Source organism: Rhinolophus sinicus, chromosome 1 (genome assembly GCF_057876585.1).
Source record: "Rhinolophus sinicus isolate RSI-liver-muscle chromosome 1, RSI-T2T, whole genome shotgun sequence".
NCBI lineage: Eukaryota > Metazoa > Chordata > Mammalia > Chiroptera > Rhinolophidae > Rhinolophus > Rhinolophus sinicus.
In genome coordinates, this window is record NC_142501.1 from 57,299,287 (window position 1) to 57,318,223 (window position 18,937).

Consider the following 18,937-nt stretch of genomic DNA (forward strand, 5'->3'; position numbering starts at 1 on the left):
TCATAAGACTAGGGAAAAAGATGGAATAGTGACTTTAAGATGTTTTTTATCCCCTCTCCCTCAGTCCATTAGGAGGTTCCCTTCACTCTCAGCTAACACTTAGTAGAGAAAGATTCTCAAATGAGAAAAAGAATTCCAGCTATATGGGCAAAGAAGAGAGGGAAGATACAGGTTGCCAGTTATATATTTATAGAAAGATAATCTCCTGGCTTTAAATAGATATGTACATACAAATATGAACAAACTTAAAAAAATACAAACCCTTGGATCATAAGGGGGCTGCCAGGAGCCCCTTATCCTTCCCCCTCACTCAAGGGCAAAGGGCACGAGTCTGCTTTTTAAAAATTATTAGTTTTGGCCATCCCTGCAGCAACAAGCATGAAGTTGGGCAATTACCCACAAGGTGAAAGTCAGAGGGAAATTTCAGAGTTCCCACTCTCTGAACTCTGTATCGCCTATAATTAGGGCTACATGCTTTCTTGTTCTGTCTTTTAACTAGTATATTGGGGTAAAGGAGGGGGTTCCCTCCTTCAATGGGTCAACAAATAAGAGACTCATAGTTTAAAAAGAGGGAAAAGTGTCATCTGCTGTAGAAGCAACAGACAACAAAGGCATACAGACCCCAAGGAAATACTCAGTTCCCACACTATTATGGGAGCTATTGTCCAGCCCAGGTCCATGCCCTGGGTTCTTTGCTCTAGCCACCCCCTATTTCTTTGGTATTGTCAGAAGACAAGATTCAGTTCCTGGGTGCTGGTGGAGGAGGGAGAGTGGTTCCGGGGCTTCCTACAAGCACTGAGTGAACAATTTGAGCTTAAAATTTTCCTTTTTAAATATTTAAAAATAAACAAATCAAACTCCATCCTGTGCTGTACACAGCCCTTTTGACTCCCTGACATTGATTTGAGGAGAGAAGAGAAGGGGTGTCAACGTTGGAAGGGCCTCCTCACTTTCTTCCGCCTCTTCGGTTTGGCTTCTCCCTTGGGTACTGTGCTGTTAGGCTTGGAGGCTGCGGTGCCCCCAGGGCCAGGCTGAGGAGCTGCAAAGAAGTTCCCATTGGACATCTGTCCTGGGGGTACTTGAAAGATCCGGCTCAAGAAATCCTGAAGGTCAGCAGGAGGGGCATCTGGGGTGGCTCTGGGTGGAAAACAAAAGAATAATGAGGCAAAAGAAATTAAGAGTCAAATGGTTGCCTATATTACCTAGTTATACCTAAGTTAAAGATATACTGAGTCAGTTAAAGATATACAGAAGTCAGTCAGCAAACTTCTTAAAGGGTGAGACATCTGCGTGTCCGAAAGCACGTCATCTGAAACCATATTCAGAACTAGAATAGTGGATAGATTATTGGAAAATATCACCCACCTCTGTCGCCCACTGGTGCCTGGGATCCGAGAACCAAATGAGATGTGATAGGGGACTCTATGAGTATCTGGGGAGATTCCCACACGCTGGCATCCAGCCCACTCTGCAAGCACGAGAAATAATTAGCCAATACATCACAGTTTTGAGCATACATGAGTCTGGAATTCTAGAGGACAGAAGTGTACCTGTGATGTCATACACCTTTCCATCCATCAGCGCAAAATAGGTGATTTTCAGACCCAACATGCTAGACTCTGCCCAAAAGTCTCCTTCTTCAGCAGGATGCAGCCTATTACACTCAGCACAGTATCTGGCACTCTTAGGTTCCCGGTCCATTTCAAACCTCCTACAACCCAACAAAAGGACAATTCCTTAATAATTTGTCAAGCCCATGGCACTGCTGTAGTCGCATCATTACAAATGTGGCTGAAGCATCTAAAATAATCATTCAGTTCTTATATATGCCTACATACACCCTGACCTCAACCTTCTATCTTAAAGCTAAAAATATCTTTTTATGCTAATTCAAATCCCCAATCTCTTGACCATATAGCACAATTGGAAACCAAAGGCTCTTTTCTCTCACCATCTGAATCCCACAACTACCAGCAATACTCACAGTAAAGGGCTTTGGTTACCCGATCCCTACGCTGCAGCTATCCCACTCCTGTCCTATTTCATACCTATGCTTTCCCTGGCATCGGCTGCACATCATGGTATTCATTGCCTCTTTGAGGTCATCCTGCAGCTTGGACAGAAACTCATTCACCGACCGGCTCAGCTCATTCTCTGCCATTCGTTTCCTAAGAGAAAAAAGGCTTTGTAAATCAGAGGGTATTGAGCAAGGGACAAAGGGAGACAGATGTATTGGCCTCTTGAGGCCACTAGTAGCTACAAAGACAAGCAACCTCAGGTCTCTTCACCTCAGAAAGCCTCCAGACACAAGTCCAGGAACCTCTGCTATTGGAGATTATTCACGGACCCCACCTGACAAATTCCCATTTCCAACTTACATCTCATATTCCTTCCGCCTTTCAGGGTTGCTGACAATGTCCCAAGCGGCCCGCAAAACCTTGAAGGCCTCCTCAGCCCTGGGATGATGATTTTTGTCAGGATGAACCTACCAAGACAAAGATTTCATTACAAATCCATTCCAACCCTATCCCTATCTTGGGTCAAAATAACCTGCTATCAAAGGGTTCTCTTTCACCGCCCTTTTGGAGATTGAATGTAGCTTAATGATTAATTTGCTCTGGCTCTGCAGACAGATCTCAGTTCAAGTCCCAGTTCTGTCACTATTAGGTACATGACCTAGAGTATTTTATCAAGGTTTGTCAGGAGTATTAAATGAGAATACATAGGAAGTATTTAGCACAGCATCTGGTACCACAGTGTACCTCGGATTGTCCCAGTTTTAGCACTGACGTTCCTGTGTCAGGATACCCCTCAATCGCAGGCACACTGAGGTGGTTGGTCACCCTATCTGGCACATGCATACTAAGCCCTCACGTTTATTGTCAGTCATAAAGTAAGAGTTCCAAAGATACTACACCCTCAAATTCATTCTTTTCTAACTAGAAAATGCTCATATCTACTCAAAACTTTCTACAATAGTTTGCCTTTCTGATCCAGAAATTAAATAGCATATCATAATCCTCACAGGTTTTTTATCCATTTTTCTGCCTTTTCTCCAAGACAAATAGCTCCCTGGTAGTCTAGTGGCTAGGACTCAGCACTTTCCAAGACAAGTAATACTCTCTCTTCCTACAGCTTCCTGACTGTTCCCATCCTCATGCCCCCAAAATACAGAGATAAAGCTAGTCTGATGCCAAATAAGCAGAATGATGCTAAATCGCGCATATTCCCAAGCTTGTAGAACAGCCTCTTAGTCATGGTCTCTCTGGGGCCTAATAAGGACAATGAGAGGTTCTATAAAAGCAGTCCACAGTCTGGCCCAGAACAAGAGAGAATTTTGAACTTCAGAGTATGCGGCAGGTGTGTTGAGCATCAGGGAACTTCGTATCATCTCTATTCTAAGTAAGTTGAAAATGAGAATTTTTGTAAGAATGACATTCCCCAAGAGAGGATGTCTGCTAATAGACATGAAGGTGAGAAAAGAGCTCTATCAGTAACAATTTTGAGTGTAAGCAGTTGTTCCCCACTCTAAGAATATCCCACACTATCTACTAAGGGGCATGCATTTCCCACCAAAGTAATTTAGTCCCCTGGTAAAGTTACAGGCCTGGTACTTCATTGTGCCTTGAATGGTTAATGGGAACCGTGGTTGCCCATTCCTCTTTGGTGTCATACAACCATTGAGGTAATTTGCACACTGACAGTTTACCAGTCCAGTTCCATATATTCAGTCAAACAGGCCTCCGGTGCAATTTACACACATTACTTACATTCATAATGTAGTTTTATGTGTACAGAAATAGCAGTTAACAATTATCTACAAATGGCAACCTAATATCAACTAATAGCAATTTGATTGCATGCTTGTATTAAATCATTTCCCTCAAGCATGTGATATGTTACAACTCCTACCTGTAACTCCCTTTTTATCAATAAAAGCAACCATATTTTCATATATGACTAACATATGCACTTGTCTCCCTGTGATTTATGTTCCACTCTCCTTCCCTTTCCCACTCTAGGTTTCTGGTCTTGAAATAGCTTATTTTCTTTCACCTTGTCCTGGAATAATTACTCTCATGCACTACCTGAACCTTCCCACACTAGGTCCACACTTGCCTTTCTGAGACAGATAGTCGTATTTCCCCGTGTTCAAACAACCCTCATTTGTTCAGGGAGAGCAACTGACAGGTTTTCTGACTAGGCCTCTTCTCCACCCTAGTCAGAGGGACTTCATCAGGATATTTTGGGGTAAGTCCAACACTGCCTGGTATATCAGGTTCATTTCTTTTCATTAAGAAAAAGAATCTCATGACAACTTAAAATGAAGGGAAAGTCTTTATCACTTTTTCCTAAGAATTAAAGTTCTCTTCAGCTTCAAGTTGACTTTCTTCTCTGCCTTCTCTTTATTCTACTGCCCTAAAAATTAAAATATAAAATATGGGAACAAAAGAGGGACAGGACAGAGGGCAAGGATACTCACCATCACTGCCAGCTGCCTATATGCCTTCTTCAGTTCAACATCTGATGCTGTGGCTTCAACCCCCAACACATGGAAAGGGTTTAGCTCATCTTCAGGAACCCCAGCCATGGTCAAGAGTCGAGCCACTTCTTCTTCAGGCTGGCAGTAGCGACCACTAGCTACAGGTGCATTACCCTGCCTGTTAGTCCTCTGTTTGACCCAAGGCAACTCCAGCCAACCCCACTGGACCATTCTTACCAGCTGCTGCCATGGCCTACTATCTCTCAGCAGAATCAGGCAACGCTGCAAGGAGGGAGAATCCAGCCAAGAAAAGAGCCAGGTAGCTTTACCCCTCCAGCCTAACCGGTTGCCCAGTCCCACCAGAAACCGCCAGCCCAACTGCAGACAGCCCAACAAGAGGGCCAGAGCCAGGAGCAGCAAAGCACCCAGTAGCCTAAGAAAACGGGTGAACAGCCCTGCCCCATAGCAAAATCGCTCGCTCAGAAATTGGAACACCACCTGAGCCCAGCCCCCCAGCCGCCCTGCCCAGATTCCCACCCAGACTCGAAAAAGGTCCAGATCACTGCCTTTCAGCTGCCTGCATGCATAGATGAGATGGCCACAAGTTTCCACGTACTCTCCCACCAATACCAGCAGTTCAATCAACCACCAGAAGCCTGCCTGTCCAAGCTGACACAGTTCTTCGGCGCCCCACAATCCTAGGCCTTTGCGCTTATCTGCCTGACTTCGTTTCCGGCCCAGCCGATGTCGACCAGGGGACCTGGGATCTCTGCGTCCACCCTCCCGAGTTTCCTCCTTGGCTGGAATGCGGTGCCGCTGTCTCCGGGGTGGAGGTTTCTTTCCACTGGGCACACGTGAAAAATCACTGGGGAATTTGGGTTCCTCATCATCATATTCCTCTTCCAACTCCTCGTCTTCCCCCAAAGCTGGAGAGGTACAATGGTGGCAAAAGTTGCTAGAAGAGCTATCACCTCCCTCAGAGTAAGGCCCTTCAGGGATTCCAGGGGTTCCCTGGCAGTTGCAAGCAGATGGAATGGAAAGAAAAGAAGGGTTCCCATCCTCCTGGTACCCAGCCTCATTCTCTCTTAAGAGTTCTTGGTCCACTCCTGACTCTTCTTCTGAAGATGCCTCACTCTGATCAGGGTCCTCTCCAACTCTAGGGGGTCCTGGACCCCTTGGGGGACCATGGCTTGGATCCGACCAGTGGGCTGGGTTTGGGGGCTGTGTGTACTTAGGACTTGAGTGATCTGTGAGGCAGCGGGTTCCATTAGGAGCAGGCCCCGCTGAGTCCCTGAGTCCTGAGAATGAAAGTATTTCAGGGTCCACAGAAGGTCCTAAAGTCCTGAGGGAGGAACCACCACTGTGGTGGGCTCCACACAACCCTCTTTCTCCGGGGTGCTTCTGGGCCATGACCCCGGATCTTCCTGAGGATTTTAGGTCACAGCCATCATGGTAAGTTCAGATGCCTGTAATAAAGATATCAAGGTGAGGATGATCAAGGATGGGACCAAGAAAGGGGTTAAATAATCTTAAATTAGGGATATATTTAATGCATCCACCCTTGTTTTCCCAAGTTCTTTGGGGGCATTTATTATCCCTAGCAATAAGCCAATACTACACTAACCACAACATTGCTCCCTACCCCCTCCTCCAAATCCCCTTAGGTTTTCTTCCCCAGAAAGATACAACCCTGAATCAGGAAAAGAGGGAGGTACGGCAAAGGGTGTGGTCCTGGGGTCACTCTTGGAAATACGGAGAAACGTCAGGAAACGGGGGCCACACGCTGCCATATAAGGGTGGGGACCGTGCGGCCCTCAAGGAAAACCTGGTGCGGAGCTTGGGGTTGCCCCTGAGACAGACACCCAGGGCTGGATACAAGGGGTGAAGGTAACGTACCGAAGAGCGGCGGTAACTCCTCCCCCTAGAGCAGCTCGGCCCAGGGCCAGGGGGAGCTACGAGAGCAGCTCCCCCGGCTCCGCCTCCCGCTCACGCTCTGCTTCCGCCTTCCGTCCCCGCTGCGGCCGCCGACCTGCGCCCACTTCCACTTCCGGGGTCACCAGGGAGGAGACAGGAAGGAAAAATAAGCGGTTGGCGGAGGCGCGAGCCAGTGTAGCGAGCGCTGAGTCAAATCAGAGGAGGCGGTCCTGGAGAGCACTGGCCCCGCCCCTTAAAGGGTCCTCTGCTGCCGCCCACTGTTTGCTGGAGTGGGATTCTTGCATCGCTGGAAGTGAAGCAAGCGGGAACTGCACCAGTGCCTGCGGACTGGGGACAGATTCTCAGGGTTCCTCTGGCTGGATTCTTGGGCTTTGCCGAGACTGGGAGGACAGCCACCGAGCCACAGTCTGTTTTCCTTGCAGACAAAACCAGGGAGCGTAGAAGGGCCACCTCCCTGATCCCTTTCCTGCTGGCTGTAGCAAGAACAGAGGCCCTTTTGTATCATGCGGAGGTGGAGCGAGGGGAGCACGCCCCGGGCTAGCCCCCACCCTGGCCCCCCTAACGCAGACCCTTCTTTCCCGGCAACCCTCAGCCTCCCCAGCTCCTGACCCAGCTGGCGAACTGCCCGTAGGACTAACTAACTGCAGCTCCCACGGCCCGGATCCGCCCCTCTGGACTCAGCTCCCAGGCCCGGTCACCTAGCCGGGCCCGGGATTTGGGAGCGTAGCTCCACTAGGCTCAGGACCTGAGCAGTGTGCCGAAAAAACACACACACTGAACTCATCTGCATGCTGCTTTACATCTCATTTGCATACCGAGCTGTTCGGTCAACGTCGACACGCGCCCCCGCCCCCAAGCAGACCCGGCTCGGGTCCCCCTCTCTGTCGGTGCCTTCCTCTGCACACGCCTCTCTCGTTAGTCCCCCTTCCAGATTCCGTCTTGCTCCGCAAGTTTGTCCACCCATGAACCCCTCGCCGGCGCCCCCAGAGCAGTAAGAGCCCCTTCCCCGAATCCCCAGTTCCGACCATCAGGTTCTCCAGAAGACAATACTCCAATTCTCTGGGAAGTGGAAGAAACCAAGCCGGACCTAGGGGGGCGTTGGAACCCCAGTTGGAGCTTTGCGAGCTCCCTCCCAGTTGTCGAATCATCGCCTAAGTATTCAGAGGCTTTCTCCAAACCTCTTGCGGTGCCTCCAGGACCCTTCCCTCCTATGGTTAGGGGGTCTCTGGTCCCAGCTTAGAGCAGTAGGCGAACTGGGTCCCCCACATACAGGGGAAAGAGTTGGAGGGGCCCGCCCCGTGATGTCACCCCCCCACACACACACCCTGTCCCCTTCCTCCACCCCCCAAGCTGGTTGCATTTAGCTCACGGGGCTTGGGCTACGACTTGCAAGAGTTTAGGGGCAACGTACAGAGTGGCCCTGGGGGTACCCACGCTGGAGAGCCACCCCGACTCCTAGGACCTCCGGGCAGGGATGCAGCTGGGGGTCTAGGGAAGCACTTCTACCCCCTTCCTCTCCTCAGCCCTGGCAGGGTGGTGAGTAGTTAACACCCCCTCCCCAACCTTCCCTTGTTTAGGATCCCCAGACTTCCAAGAGGATTGAGGAGAGGATCCCCAGGGATTCTCCAAGCCAACCTTCCAGCCTGTTAGGACCTCGATGTCCAAAAGAAGACAGCTGAAAGAAAGTGCTTGCATCCGCCCTACCCCACTCCCACAGTGCCCTCAATGCCAGCCCTTCTTTGGTGTTCTCCTCCTTTCAGGAACTGAATTCAAATCCCACTGGCAGCCCTGACACCCCTGGGAAAAGGGCGGGGTAGAAAAAGTCCTACCAGTGTCCTGAGGGGAGGAGCAAGAGACTACCAGGATAGGAGATGTCTGTGGGCAAGGTGCCTGCTTATTATGAGGGGTCAATGGAGTAGGTCTGTGGCTGGATGCCCCTTCCCCCAACAACTCCATCCCGGCGTGAAACTGAGGCTTCAAAACTCTGACAAATGTGGGTGACTGCCTGCTTGATTCCTTGCCTCAAACTCTTTTGGTGTCTTCTTTCCCCCTTTCCTTCCCTGGGGATGGAGCAGCTGTCGGGAGACCCCACCATGACTTGTTCTCCTCATTCTCTTCTCTTTCTCCTCCTTCGCCCCCCTCTATTAACCCCACCCTTCCTGGTCCATTGGGTAGTATTGGGTCCCAGCTGCAGGTAGGGCAAGCTTTCTTTTCAGCTGAAACAGGCTGCTGGGCCCTTACACCCCAGTCCCACTAGTGCCCTGCACCACTCCCTCCACAGACCTAGGATTTCCTACTCCTCCCACCCCACCCTGGAAAGCTAGGGGACAGACAAAGTCGCCTTACCTTTTAAGATTTTCATTTAAGTTTTACTTAGTGTCCTTGTTTCAGAGAGTAGTAAAGAGACAGCTGACTCCCCTTCACCCAATCCCATAGATTTCTTCAGTTACCCCAGCAAGGCCATGCTCTCTCTTGAAATTGGCTTTTCTTCAAAAAAAAAAAAAAAAAATTAGTGGTACAGAGTCCCCAAGATTCATGGGCACCTAAGTTCCTGCCCCCTACCCCCTTGCAGGTTTCCCAACCCCCTCAAGACATTCGTGGATGGATGAGAGGAGCTGACACTGACCTTCCCCTCTGTGACCACCTTCTCATCGGCCATGGAGGAATCCTTGCTGCCCCTGGCCATGACCTCTGACCCCAGACCCTTTAATCAACAACTCCCAGAGCCTCCAGACCCAAGATGTGTCTTGGAACCCCAGGACAATCCTGAATTGGCACCTGCCCTGGTGTGTGCTCTTTGCTGCTGCTTTGGAATCATCTACTGCTGCTTCGGTGAGGGCAGGGCCAGGGTGTTGGGGGGCAGCTGCCCAAGACTGTCACCCTCAAGGAGGATGTTCACTTTCTCCTTTGCTCTTGGGCCACTTGTACTCCTCTATCAGGGGATGCCTACCTTCAGTATGGCCCATGCTGCTCCTGCCAGTTCGTCTTGTCCATCCACGCCTCTGCCCTCCAGCTCTGACCCCTGGCACTTTCACTTGCCTTCCCCTTCCATCCTACCTCAAAATTCTATTCCCAAATTATCATCTATGCTTCGGGCTTCTTCACCGTTCCCCAATAACCTAAAGCAGCGTACGCTGATTTCTTCCCATCTTCCATCCCTGGAAGGACTAGACCTTCTTTCTATACTTACTTCCCTTAATGCATCCATCTTACCTCCTGATTTTCCTCCCTGTCCCCTCACGTTCCTGAAAAGTCTGCCCTCCCTGAGATGATCACTTTCTGCACCTAGCCTTAAGGTCCCTGAGTGTGCTGCTGCTCTGCTTAGCCATTCCTCTCCTTTCTAATTCATCAGCGCCATCCCTATAGACCCACCCCCTCTTCTGTCTCTCAGTGCCTCCTGCCTCCCTTCCCAGGCTACCGCTGCTTCAAGGCAGTGATGTTTCTCTCGGGCCTACTATCAGGAGCTCTGGTGATCTTCCTGCTATGCCACAAGGAGCGAGTGCTAGAGACACAGCTGAGCCTGGAGGTGAGCGCGGGCATTGCGCTAGGCATTGGACTCCTCTGCGGCCTGGTCACCATGCTGGTTCGCAGTGTTGGGCTCTTCCTGACTGGTCTCCTGTTAGGCCTAACCCTGGGCGCCGGGGCCCTGCTGAGCACCGAGCCCATCTACCAACCTCCTTCAGCCTGGGTGCCGGCTGGGGGACTGGTGGGGCTGGCACTGCTGGGAGCTCTGCTCACGCTTCGGTGGCCACGTCCATTCACAGTTCTGGGCACAGCGCTGCTGGGTGCTGCGGTGCTGGTGGCCTGTGCTGACTACTTCCTGGAAGGGCTGGCACTGGGCAGTCGGTTGGGCCAACGTTTGCAGGCACTTCCAGCCTTGCCTCCTCTCTGCTGGTATAGCTGGGTCTTGCTGGGGACCTGGCCAGCCCTGGGGGCCCTTGGGGCTCTGGCCCAGTGGAAGCTCATGGATGAGGAACATGGAGGCCACGCCAATGGTGAGTTAGTGCCATGGTACAGAAGCAGCTAGCCTGTGCCTTGTCGTGTCCCTGGTTCCCAGACTTGAGGAGGGGAAGGGAGAAAACATACTTGAGGGAAGAAGGCAGAGGTGTCTAAGGTGACTGGGGCACAGTATTGAAAGGAAGTTAGAGTTGGAGGAGCCAAAGGTCTGGGTAAGAATGAGAGGAGAAATTGTCAGGAGGAGCAGAGAAGAGTTATTGGGAACTGTTATGGAAGAAGAAGAAGATCGCAGGGAACTCCAGGAAGAGAGACTAGGAAGATTCCAAAGAGGGTCTTTTTTTAGAAGAACTGGAGGGAAGATGAGGTTTGATAGAGCCAAAACAGGGAAATCAAATGGGTTTCTCTAGAGTGAGTGTGTTTAGGGGTGGGATTTGAGCTCTAAAGAGGCCTCCCTGAGTCTGTGTTGCCTCCTCCCAAGTAGTGGTCTTGAGCCACCAGCGAAGGCATCTCCAACTCCTTCGGATCCGTCAGCAAGAGGCCAAGTGGCATCGGACCTCTCCTGGGGTGGGGCTCTGCGAGGGCAGCTACCGGCGCCAGCTTTCCCCCAACACCCGGAACCCTGCTGATGGTCTGGCTCCAGTGAGTGGTGGGGGGGGGGGGCACACTCTGGGGGGTGGGGCAGAGGGCACATGGGGGTGGTCGGAATGGGAGGGGAACTCTGACCCAGGCCCTTCCTTGCCCCTTCTGCCCTGTGTCCCCCCAGAGTTATCTCCAGAGCCTTCGAGAACACCAACTGGGACCAGTCAGCCAAGCCACAGCCCCCCACACCGTCCTGGACCTGGATTCTGACTGTGGTTCCACTGTACCCCTCACCACACCTTCTGGTTCCACCCAGACCTGAGCCTAAACCTCCACTGATGCCCCCACCCCTAGCAACACAAGGTCTGAGAACACGAGGTGGGCAGGGCCTGAGCCCACAGGACCAACACACAAACTTCCCCACCTCTTGGACTTGGGGATAGAATCTGTGTTCCAACCTAGACTGGCCCTGTAGGAATAGGTTTCAGGGACAGATAGAGAGGAATCTTGTGGGAAGGGGAGATAAATGTAAGTATGAGTAGCTACTAGCTACCTCTGCCTAATAATAGAGGTGCCTCGGTCCCTAAAGTAACTAATTCCCTAATTCCCTCCAAACCAAGGGGGCCCTTACCCAAATAGCCTTTTATATTCCCATCTCAGTGTGCCTCACAATTGTAAAATAAGGGTCTTGTTTTTATAGGAGCTATAGAAAAATCAGGAAGCCTCCTAAATCACTTGATAGCTTTTTGATGGCGAGAAGGGCACAGAGGTGCTCCAGGATTCCCCCAATCCCCAGACTCCTTATTAGGGGGTAGTTGGGTTCCTGATTAGCCTTACCTCCCTGACCCCATAGACTCAAGCTCCCTTTTCCTACCTCAGTTGGGGGTACTATCCTCCATGGTGCTTCCCGTTCCCTCCTTGATGTGGGGAAGACCCTGGCGTAGTGCCTGGCTCAGCCCCCACCTCCCCCAGATGTTGGCTTCTTGCTCCAAGGAGAGCATTGGCCCACCTGCCAGAGACTTGCCTGTTGCCCAAAAGAGCCTGGTCTTTCGGGCTGAGTGGGATCAAGTGCCTTCTCTGACTCTCATTGTAGGTGATGCTAATCTCCTCCTTAACCAGAACTTTGTCTCAGCCGCTAACCCATTCTAACTCTCCCCACTCTGATTCTCCTGCCCAAAGTCGGTTCCCTGGTTCCCCAGACAGCATGAAGGAAGATATATCCCTCCCCTGGGCAGCAAGGCTATGATGGGTGGGAGGAAGAACATGGGAGCATGTGAATAAAATGGCATTGAACACTGAATCAGGGAGTCTGGCGTCTATTGTTGCTGCTCTTTTCTTTTACACCCCAAAACAAAGAAGTAGCCATACTGACAAGTCGTCTGTCCACTAAAGATCTGATAAGGGTTCCCTTAGCAGACTGGGCTACTGTAGGAGCTATACACACATAGCCAGAGTAAGAGCTGTTCAGTCTTCCTTCATGAACGTGGAGTTAACCCTTTATTAAGCACAAGTGTTCCAGACGCTGTGCCAGGCAGTTCACATACAGTATTTCATTTAATGCAACAACCCTACAGGAGTGGTATTAACCTTATTTTGTAGATGGGAACTCTGACACTCAACAAGGTTAATTAACTTGCTCAGGTCATAAACAAGCAAATGTGATTCTCAAGGATTCCAAAGCGCTTGGTTTTACTGGCCATGCTGTGTTCTTGTACTTTATTTGGGAAGAATGGGACTCAGGCGTTCAGCTTCCCAGCTGCTGCCACCTGTCAGCTAAAGGCCTGATTGAGATCTCTCTGTCCTCCAGAGAGTAGATAACACAGTTGGAAGAGCTACCTAGGACAGGAAAGAAATGGATGGGGGCTGACCCAGAGTTAGGGAGTCATTGCCCAAGGAAGGAAACAGCACAAGGGAGTGGTGGCTAGAGATGGGACATTTAGAGGCCTAAGGTCTATAGTCCATGCCTCTGCTGTAGCACCTGCAGTCTAGTGAGCCGACATTTGGTTCAGGTCTTAGGCCTCTTGGAGGGTGACATTAGCAAGGAATGAAAGTCTGAGGGGGCCATGTCTAAAATTGTGTCTCTGGGTGACTGGTTAATGTTTAAGGTGCTATCTAAGGCTGAGGAGGTGGTATCCAAGGTTGTTCCTGTGGGTGAATAGTCAGTGCCTGTAGCTGAGGGAGTGGTGTTCCCACCTGATGGGGTGGTATCTGGGGTCTGAGGATTACAGTGCATCCAGTTGTGGGCTGTATCTCTGGGATAGCCTTTCTCTACTAGAAGCTGCCGATTGAGACGCCAGTACTGTTTGCCCTTGAAGAAGTAGACGCGGCCATCCTGCCAACTCATAGCAGCTGAGGGCTGCTCTGGCACTCCTGTAAATAACTTCTTGATTGGTTTGGGGTAGTGGCTGAAGTCAGTTCGGGCCAGCTCATCCCACTGCCAGTACCCGGAGCCCTAGGTGAGGGATAGATAGGGAGGGAGAAGAGCGTGAGGAGAAAGTTTAGGGACCACAGGAACCTACCCTCAGCCCACTACAGCTGCAAATCTCCCTTCAAGAGCAAGTCTTGGCTTTTTGGTGTGAGGTAGCCTGCCCCCTCTAAGAAGGGATTTGCCCTTGCTTTGAACTTTATACCTTAAAGAGGAACACCTTTTGGTTGACAGGCCAATAGAGAGCTGCATCCAGGTTGGGTTCTACCCTCTTCAGCTTCTTGGGGAAGCCAGGAGACATCTTGAAATTAGTGTAGCGCCACACCTTATCTCCTGAGAACATGTAAAGAAAGAACAAGTCACCTCTGCCCTCAGGTGATAGCTTTTGATTCCTCCATTCCACCCCTTCAGAAACTTCTCATCTCTTCTTCACTTTTATAGCTTCTTTGATGGTAGGTCCTCCTCAGGTTAGACACTGTACACTAGTCCCCTTACCCTTAAAGAAGTGAATCCATTGTGTTCGAGGAGAGTAGACGGCAGCATCCAGGTTTCCTGGGAGCCCCTCCCAAAGAGCAGACACTTGGAACAAGGGACCCAGCCCTGAATCTGTCACAGTCCACACATAGCTCCCCTTGAAGGCATAGGTCTTCCCACGGGGTCCTGAGAGCAAAAGTATGTCAACAAGTTCAAAAGACAGGGGTCAAATAAAGACTTGTAGGTATCTCAGGCAGGCTGATAATTTGCCCTCCTCTCACAGGCTGATTCCTCAAAAATTCGGTCAAGAAAATTAAGGGCGCAGAGAAGGAGGACTAGTGTTCAGCCTCTCCTTTGTTGTTCAGGTTAATTCAGCACTGGTATACTCAACAAAACAAAAGCCCTGCTGATAACTGCTTCCCCTTTGAGGACCTCACTTTCCACTCCAAGTGGCTTCCAAGTTGTCCTTCCATGCAATGTCCCTCTCGAATAGACATTCCAGTTAATACAGTTTTCTCCATCTTGATGTATTTTCAGATGTGTTTTAGTGGCCCTTATAGGGTAGCAACAAAGGTCAATGCCTGCCTGGCCCATCTTTAATTTGGCTCTGAACCCTCCCCTCCCCATGCCACACGCCTCCTTCCATAATACTAACTCCTGCTTAGTGTCTAACCTCCATTGCTCATGCTGAAGTCCTATGTCATTCCCATTTTCCAAGTCTCAAGGTTAACAGGCTGCTCCCACTGCTTGCCTACAGCGTGGAGGGGAAGGGCCTCACCCAGCATCATGGCATCCAGTTCAGCACTGCAGGGATCGGGCATGGGACCGGGTTCTCTGGGCATTTGGGGTATAGTGGGGAGTTCTGTCTCCTCTTCCTCATCATTTATTTCTGGGATCTTCTTGCCTGCAAGAAAAGAGAACACTCATAGCACCTGATCTCTCCACTCCTCTGTAAGTTTGGCTCAGAGGTCCCATAGAGAGGGGAAAAGGGAATCCCATAGAGTTTTCCTTGGTGGGAGGCACGATCATGTTGATATCAGCAGGAGACATGTTTTAGTCTTGAGAAGCACCAGAAATGGGGAAGGAGGTTTGCTGGAATCTCCATTCTTATCCCCAAGAATGGGTGTGAAGGGAGAGATGCCCTGAAGGAAAATTAGACGTGGAAGTGTCAGAAAAATAGCTCCTGAATGTAGAAGCCGGAATAAGTCGGCAGGAGGAAGAGAAAATAGCCATGCCATTTCCCTCCACAGAGGTTAGACCTGCCTCTTTCAGCCTGAAGAGATGCTGGTCAGACTGCCCCTCACGATCACTAGGGGGAAGGACTGACCATAGAGAGCCTGGATCCCAGCCACATCATCCGGGTGCAGCTTGAAGTGGGGTCGGTAGCCAGTGTAGACAGGGGCCATGAGGGCCCGGGTATATCGGGAGTGGCCAAGCCCCAGGGCGTGGCCCAGTTCATGGGCTGCAATGATGCGCAGGTTTACCCCCTGGTAGGTTCCCTCAGTCCAAAGCTCATCTTCATCAAAGTGCACGCTGCCCAGCTCTGGAATGTCGGCATGTGCCAGGACTCTCCCTGGACAAAAGCAAAGGTAGACAGACAGGAAGGAGGTCAGAGTCTCCTAGTCTGGAGCTCTCCTGCCTGTTATAAATTCCAATTACTCCATTCCCTTAAAATACCCCATCTATAGTCACTGTCTCTTGGATGCCTCTCTTTTTCCTTTCAGATTCCCCTGTCATCACCCAGTTCTCCCAGGGATGCCCATTACTCTGTCACTTGGACCTCCCAATCACTCTCTCTGCTCGGGCCCAGCCCTCTCTGGAGTATGCACTGAGCAGGGGAACTTAAGCCAAGGAAGAAGGCATAACCTTCAAAGAGGAAGACTGGTAAATTCCCAGGGAGTTGACCAACTGCTCCCCAAGGGAATGTTAGAAGATGGTTGAGAGTGTAGGGTGGAGTTGGGCATAGGGGACAGCCTGAACACTAAGGTTACAGAGCCCCTGGCTCAAGGGGACGGATAATCTCAGAGGTCTGTTTGGTAGGAGCGAGGAGCTGGTGCCTACCAGGCCCATCAAAGTTTTTGGAGCAGTACAGGCTTTGGCGACCATGGAAGGAAAGGCGAATGTCAGCCCAGCCAGCCTGCACCTCCCGGAAGGTCAGGGGGGCCACTTTGCTCCAGTACTGGAAGGCTTGAAGCAGGGCTGCCCTGGCTGTGTGAGGTGGAAGGGTGGAGGGCATGTTCAAGATGCGGAAGGTCAGGTGCTTCTTTCTCCAGCGGCCTGGTTATTGGACCAGAAAGTAGGTTAGAAATACAGATCCTTCTGCCAACCCCAGAGAGCTCCCCTGAGTTTGTGCATTCACCCAGCAAAGCTATGTAACAACCCCGCAGCCAAGGGATGATCAGGTAATCACTAGGGGATCGTTCAGCAATGTGCTCATCCAGACTGTCCCGATTCCATGCCACCCATGCCTATCCCTTCCTCTCCCTGGCTCAGTCCTTACCCAGGAGTAGGTATTTAAAGGTCTTCTGGTTGAAGGGATCCTCCAGGCCACAACGGGGCTGCCTCATGCGGGCCCTTGTGGCATCATCCAGTTGACCTGAGACTGGCAACTCAGATGCTTCCTGAAAAGCTCTGAAAAGAGGGAGAAGGATAGTTTCAGCAAGGCAGGAGAATCTGGAATGACAGGGAACTAGGGATGGCTCTTTGGCTCCCTGCTGCCCAAGGCGATAGCTGAGAAGGCACAGAATCTCTGAAGCTGATGGAGTTACTTCAGTACCCAGCCCTCATAATTGGGACTTTCTCTTCTGTTCTGCAGAAATGGCCATATTCCAATTTCACCTCCCCATCTTCAATCTTATTCGAGTAAGATTTCCCTCAGGTGCCCCCACTGTAATCTAACCTTCTGCTCTGGGAAGTATCCTGCCCCCTGCTCTGGAGACTCTCCTACCCGAGGGCCTGTCCTCCCTCAGCTTTCTGCTCTCCGGCCTGGGCCTCCCACCCAGCCCAGCCTGCTCGGAAGCAACTTCATCCATCAGGCAGTGCAGGCACTGTGGCTTTTCAAGGGACTGTGAATGTATGTGAGAGCAAAAAGAAAAATGATCCATATTATAAAAAGAAAACTTCAAAATAGAAATAAATAAATGATGAATTAAATGTCTACAAAATGCAACATCATGTCAACAACTCAACCTCAACTCAACTCCCAGTTTTACTTATAAATTATACTTCATGTGGGAAGTGACTCAATATTAGTATTTGAATGCGATAGCCTGCAAAGGAGTGCTTAAAGCCTTGGAAGGTCCCATCGCTGTGCTCCTCCTCTTTGAAGCCCCATCCCACCCCATGCCCACCACCCGAACAGTGATAGCTGCCAATTCCAAAGACCCAAACATGGATTTGGGTCAGGCAGAGGTGGGCCTGGGGAGAGGAAATGATGAGAAGAGGGAAAGAAGACCTTGCGATCTTGACCCTGAAGGCGTGTGCCTTATGACTTCTCACCTCAGAGCCTCTGTGATATCTTCTGGCCTGAAGTCATCAGGTCCTTCCAGAGGCTTCTGTAGGTACCCATATTGCAAAAGGTAATCCTATAGTGGGGATAGGGGTTAAAGCTTCTAAGTCACTTAACAGGGACGTGAGGACGGGAGGGGACAGACACAGAAGGACTAAAGGAAAGGCACCTGAGTGAATGGTCTCAGGTAGATCAAGGGGAAGGAGTGGGAGACAGGCAGAGGGAGATCATGGAGTAGAGGAAGGAAGGGAAAGGCAGACAGGTTGAAGGTCAGGAGGGAGGCTTGGATGGGACTGTGGAGCAGCACCCCATCCCACCCCACCCCCGGCCTGGGTCCCTCTTACCCAGGAGACTCACCACTGCTGCCTCCTTCTCTGCAGGCCCCAGGGCCCGGCCTGAGACTGTCATGGGAAGTAGGAAGCCCAGCCACAGCGGCTGCCAGTTCATGGTCCCACCAGGCAGGACTTCCAGAGGCTGTCTGTGGCCTCTGCCCGGAGATTTCTGGGAGCCTGGAGGAGTAGGGCTAGGTGGGATGGATGGGGGGGCTCTTACCTCCAGTTCTTTTCTCTCTCTGTCTCTGGTCCTCTTTATAAAACTTCAGGGGAGGGAAATTGGGGGGAGTGGCAGTGGGAGATGACTCAACCCAGAGATATGTTGTAATTCACCATTAACCCCTGCCCTGCCAGAGTGGAGAAGTCAAGAAGAGCCCCCAACCCATGCCCCAGAATCCTCTGCTGGAGATAGGAAGATGTGCCATACTGTCCTAGGGGTGGGCACCCTAGAAGGGTGAGAAGCAGAATCTTGGCACACTAAAGATAAGGACCATGGCCATGCCCTCTAGATGGACATTCCTGTGCCCCAGGGATCCGTGGGCAACAAACTCATCTTCAACCTTTATGTCTCCCTGCCTACTCTGGAATAAGAAACAAATTATAAAAGCTCAGAGATAGGAAGCAGCTTAGATGTTTGGGTTTCAGCTGAAGGAAGAAAGGATGAGATCTTGGTTTTTTTGCACCCAAGATCAAGTTGGGAATTTAAATGCTCTTGAAACCTACTTGTGTCTGCTTTAATAAAAAGTCATGATTTCAAGTGTTAATGAGCCTGGCATAGGGGTCAGGGTTAACAAGGGCACAAAGAAGTAAAAGGCTGAAGCCTGCCTGCAGGAAGCTTACAGATAGGGTGAGGCCAACCCGAGTACCTGAAACGAGGGAAACCAGGATCCAGGCAGGAGATACCCATCCTACAGGTCAGGGGACTGTGGGGCAGTTCGCTGAGAAGGCAAACTGAGCTGGGCTTTGGAGGCTGGCTAGGAGCTGGATGAGATAAAAGAGTGCTGAGGGACAGGGACAGCGCGGATCTTGAGTAAAAGTGCAGAGTTGAGAAAAGCCAGCTGTGCTCAGTAACTGCTGAGGGTCTGGGCTGCCTCATTCAGCCCTGAGTCCCTAGCACCTACCCCAGGCTAACTCAATGCTTCAGGCAGCGTTTACCAACCCTTTGTCAAATACATGACCAGGGTAGGAAAGCCGATGGGAACCAGAGTGTAGAGGGTCTTGAATGCTGTTTAAGGAAAAGGAGA

The 18,937-nt window shown here is 50.8% G+C and overlaps 3 protein-coding genes across 3 annotated transcripts; 1 reads left to right on the forward strand and 2 right to left on the reverse strand.

The window, feature by feature from the left end:
* Positions 1-166: 166 nt before the first annotated feature.
* On the reverse strand, positions 167-7,414 carry DNAJC14 (DnaJ heat shock protein family (Hsp40) member C14). The gene is made up of 8 exons (XM_074325590.2): positions 7,234-7,414; positions 6,380-6,891; positions 4,484-5,949; positions 2,379-2,485; positions 2,049-2,168; positions 1,551-1,711; positions 1,366-1,468; positions 167-1,137 (listed from the first exon to the last, which is right to left on the reverse strand). Exons 3-8 carry the CDS (start codon positions 5,891-5,893, stop codon positions 927-929), a joined length of 2,112 nt encoding a protein of 703 aa, XP_074181691.1. The 5' UTR covers positions 5,894-5,949; positions 6,380-6,891; positions 7,234-7,414; the 3' UTR covers positions 167-926.
* A 318-nt stretch (positions 7,415-7,732) lies between these two features.
* LOC109452980 (transmembrane protein 198-like) lies at positions 7,733-12,254 on the forward strand. Its single transcript, XM_019742360.3, is given in 6 exon segments — positions 7,733-7,954; positions 8,991-9,250; positions 9,832-10,413; positions 10,857-11,014; positions 11,139-11,259; positions 11,262-12,254. Coding segments are annotated over 5 exon segments (1,068 nt in total). The 5' UTR covers positions 7,733-7,954; positions 8,991-9,075; the 3' UTR covers positions 11,294-12,254.
* Positions 12,255-12,424: 170 nt separating this feature from the next.
* MMP19 (matrix metallopeptidase 19) lies at positions 12,425-18,243 on the reverse strand. Its single transcript, XM_019742358.3, has 9 exons — positions 17,719-18,243; positions 17,352-17,437; positions 16,354-16,484; positions 15,915-16,130; positions 15,181-15,426; positions 14,632-14,757; positions 13,875-14,039; positions 13,585-13,712; positions 12,425-13,406 (listed from the first exon to the last, which is right to left on the reverse strand). Exons 1-9 carry the CDS (start codon positions 17,806-17,808, stop codon positions 12,960-12,962), a joined length of 1,635 nt encoding a protein of 544 aa, XP_019597917.2. The 5' UTR covers positions 17,809-18,243; the 3' UTR covers positions 12,425-12,959.
* Positions 18,244-18,937: the final 694 nt, after the last annotated feature.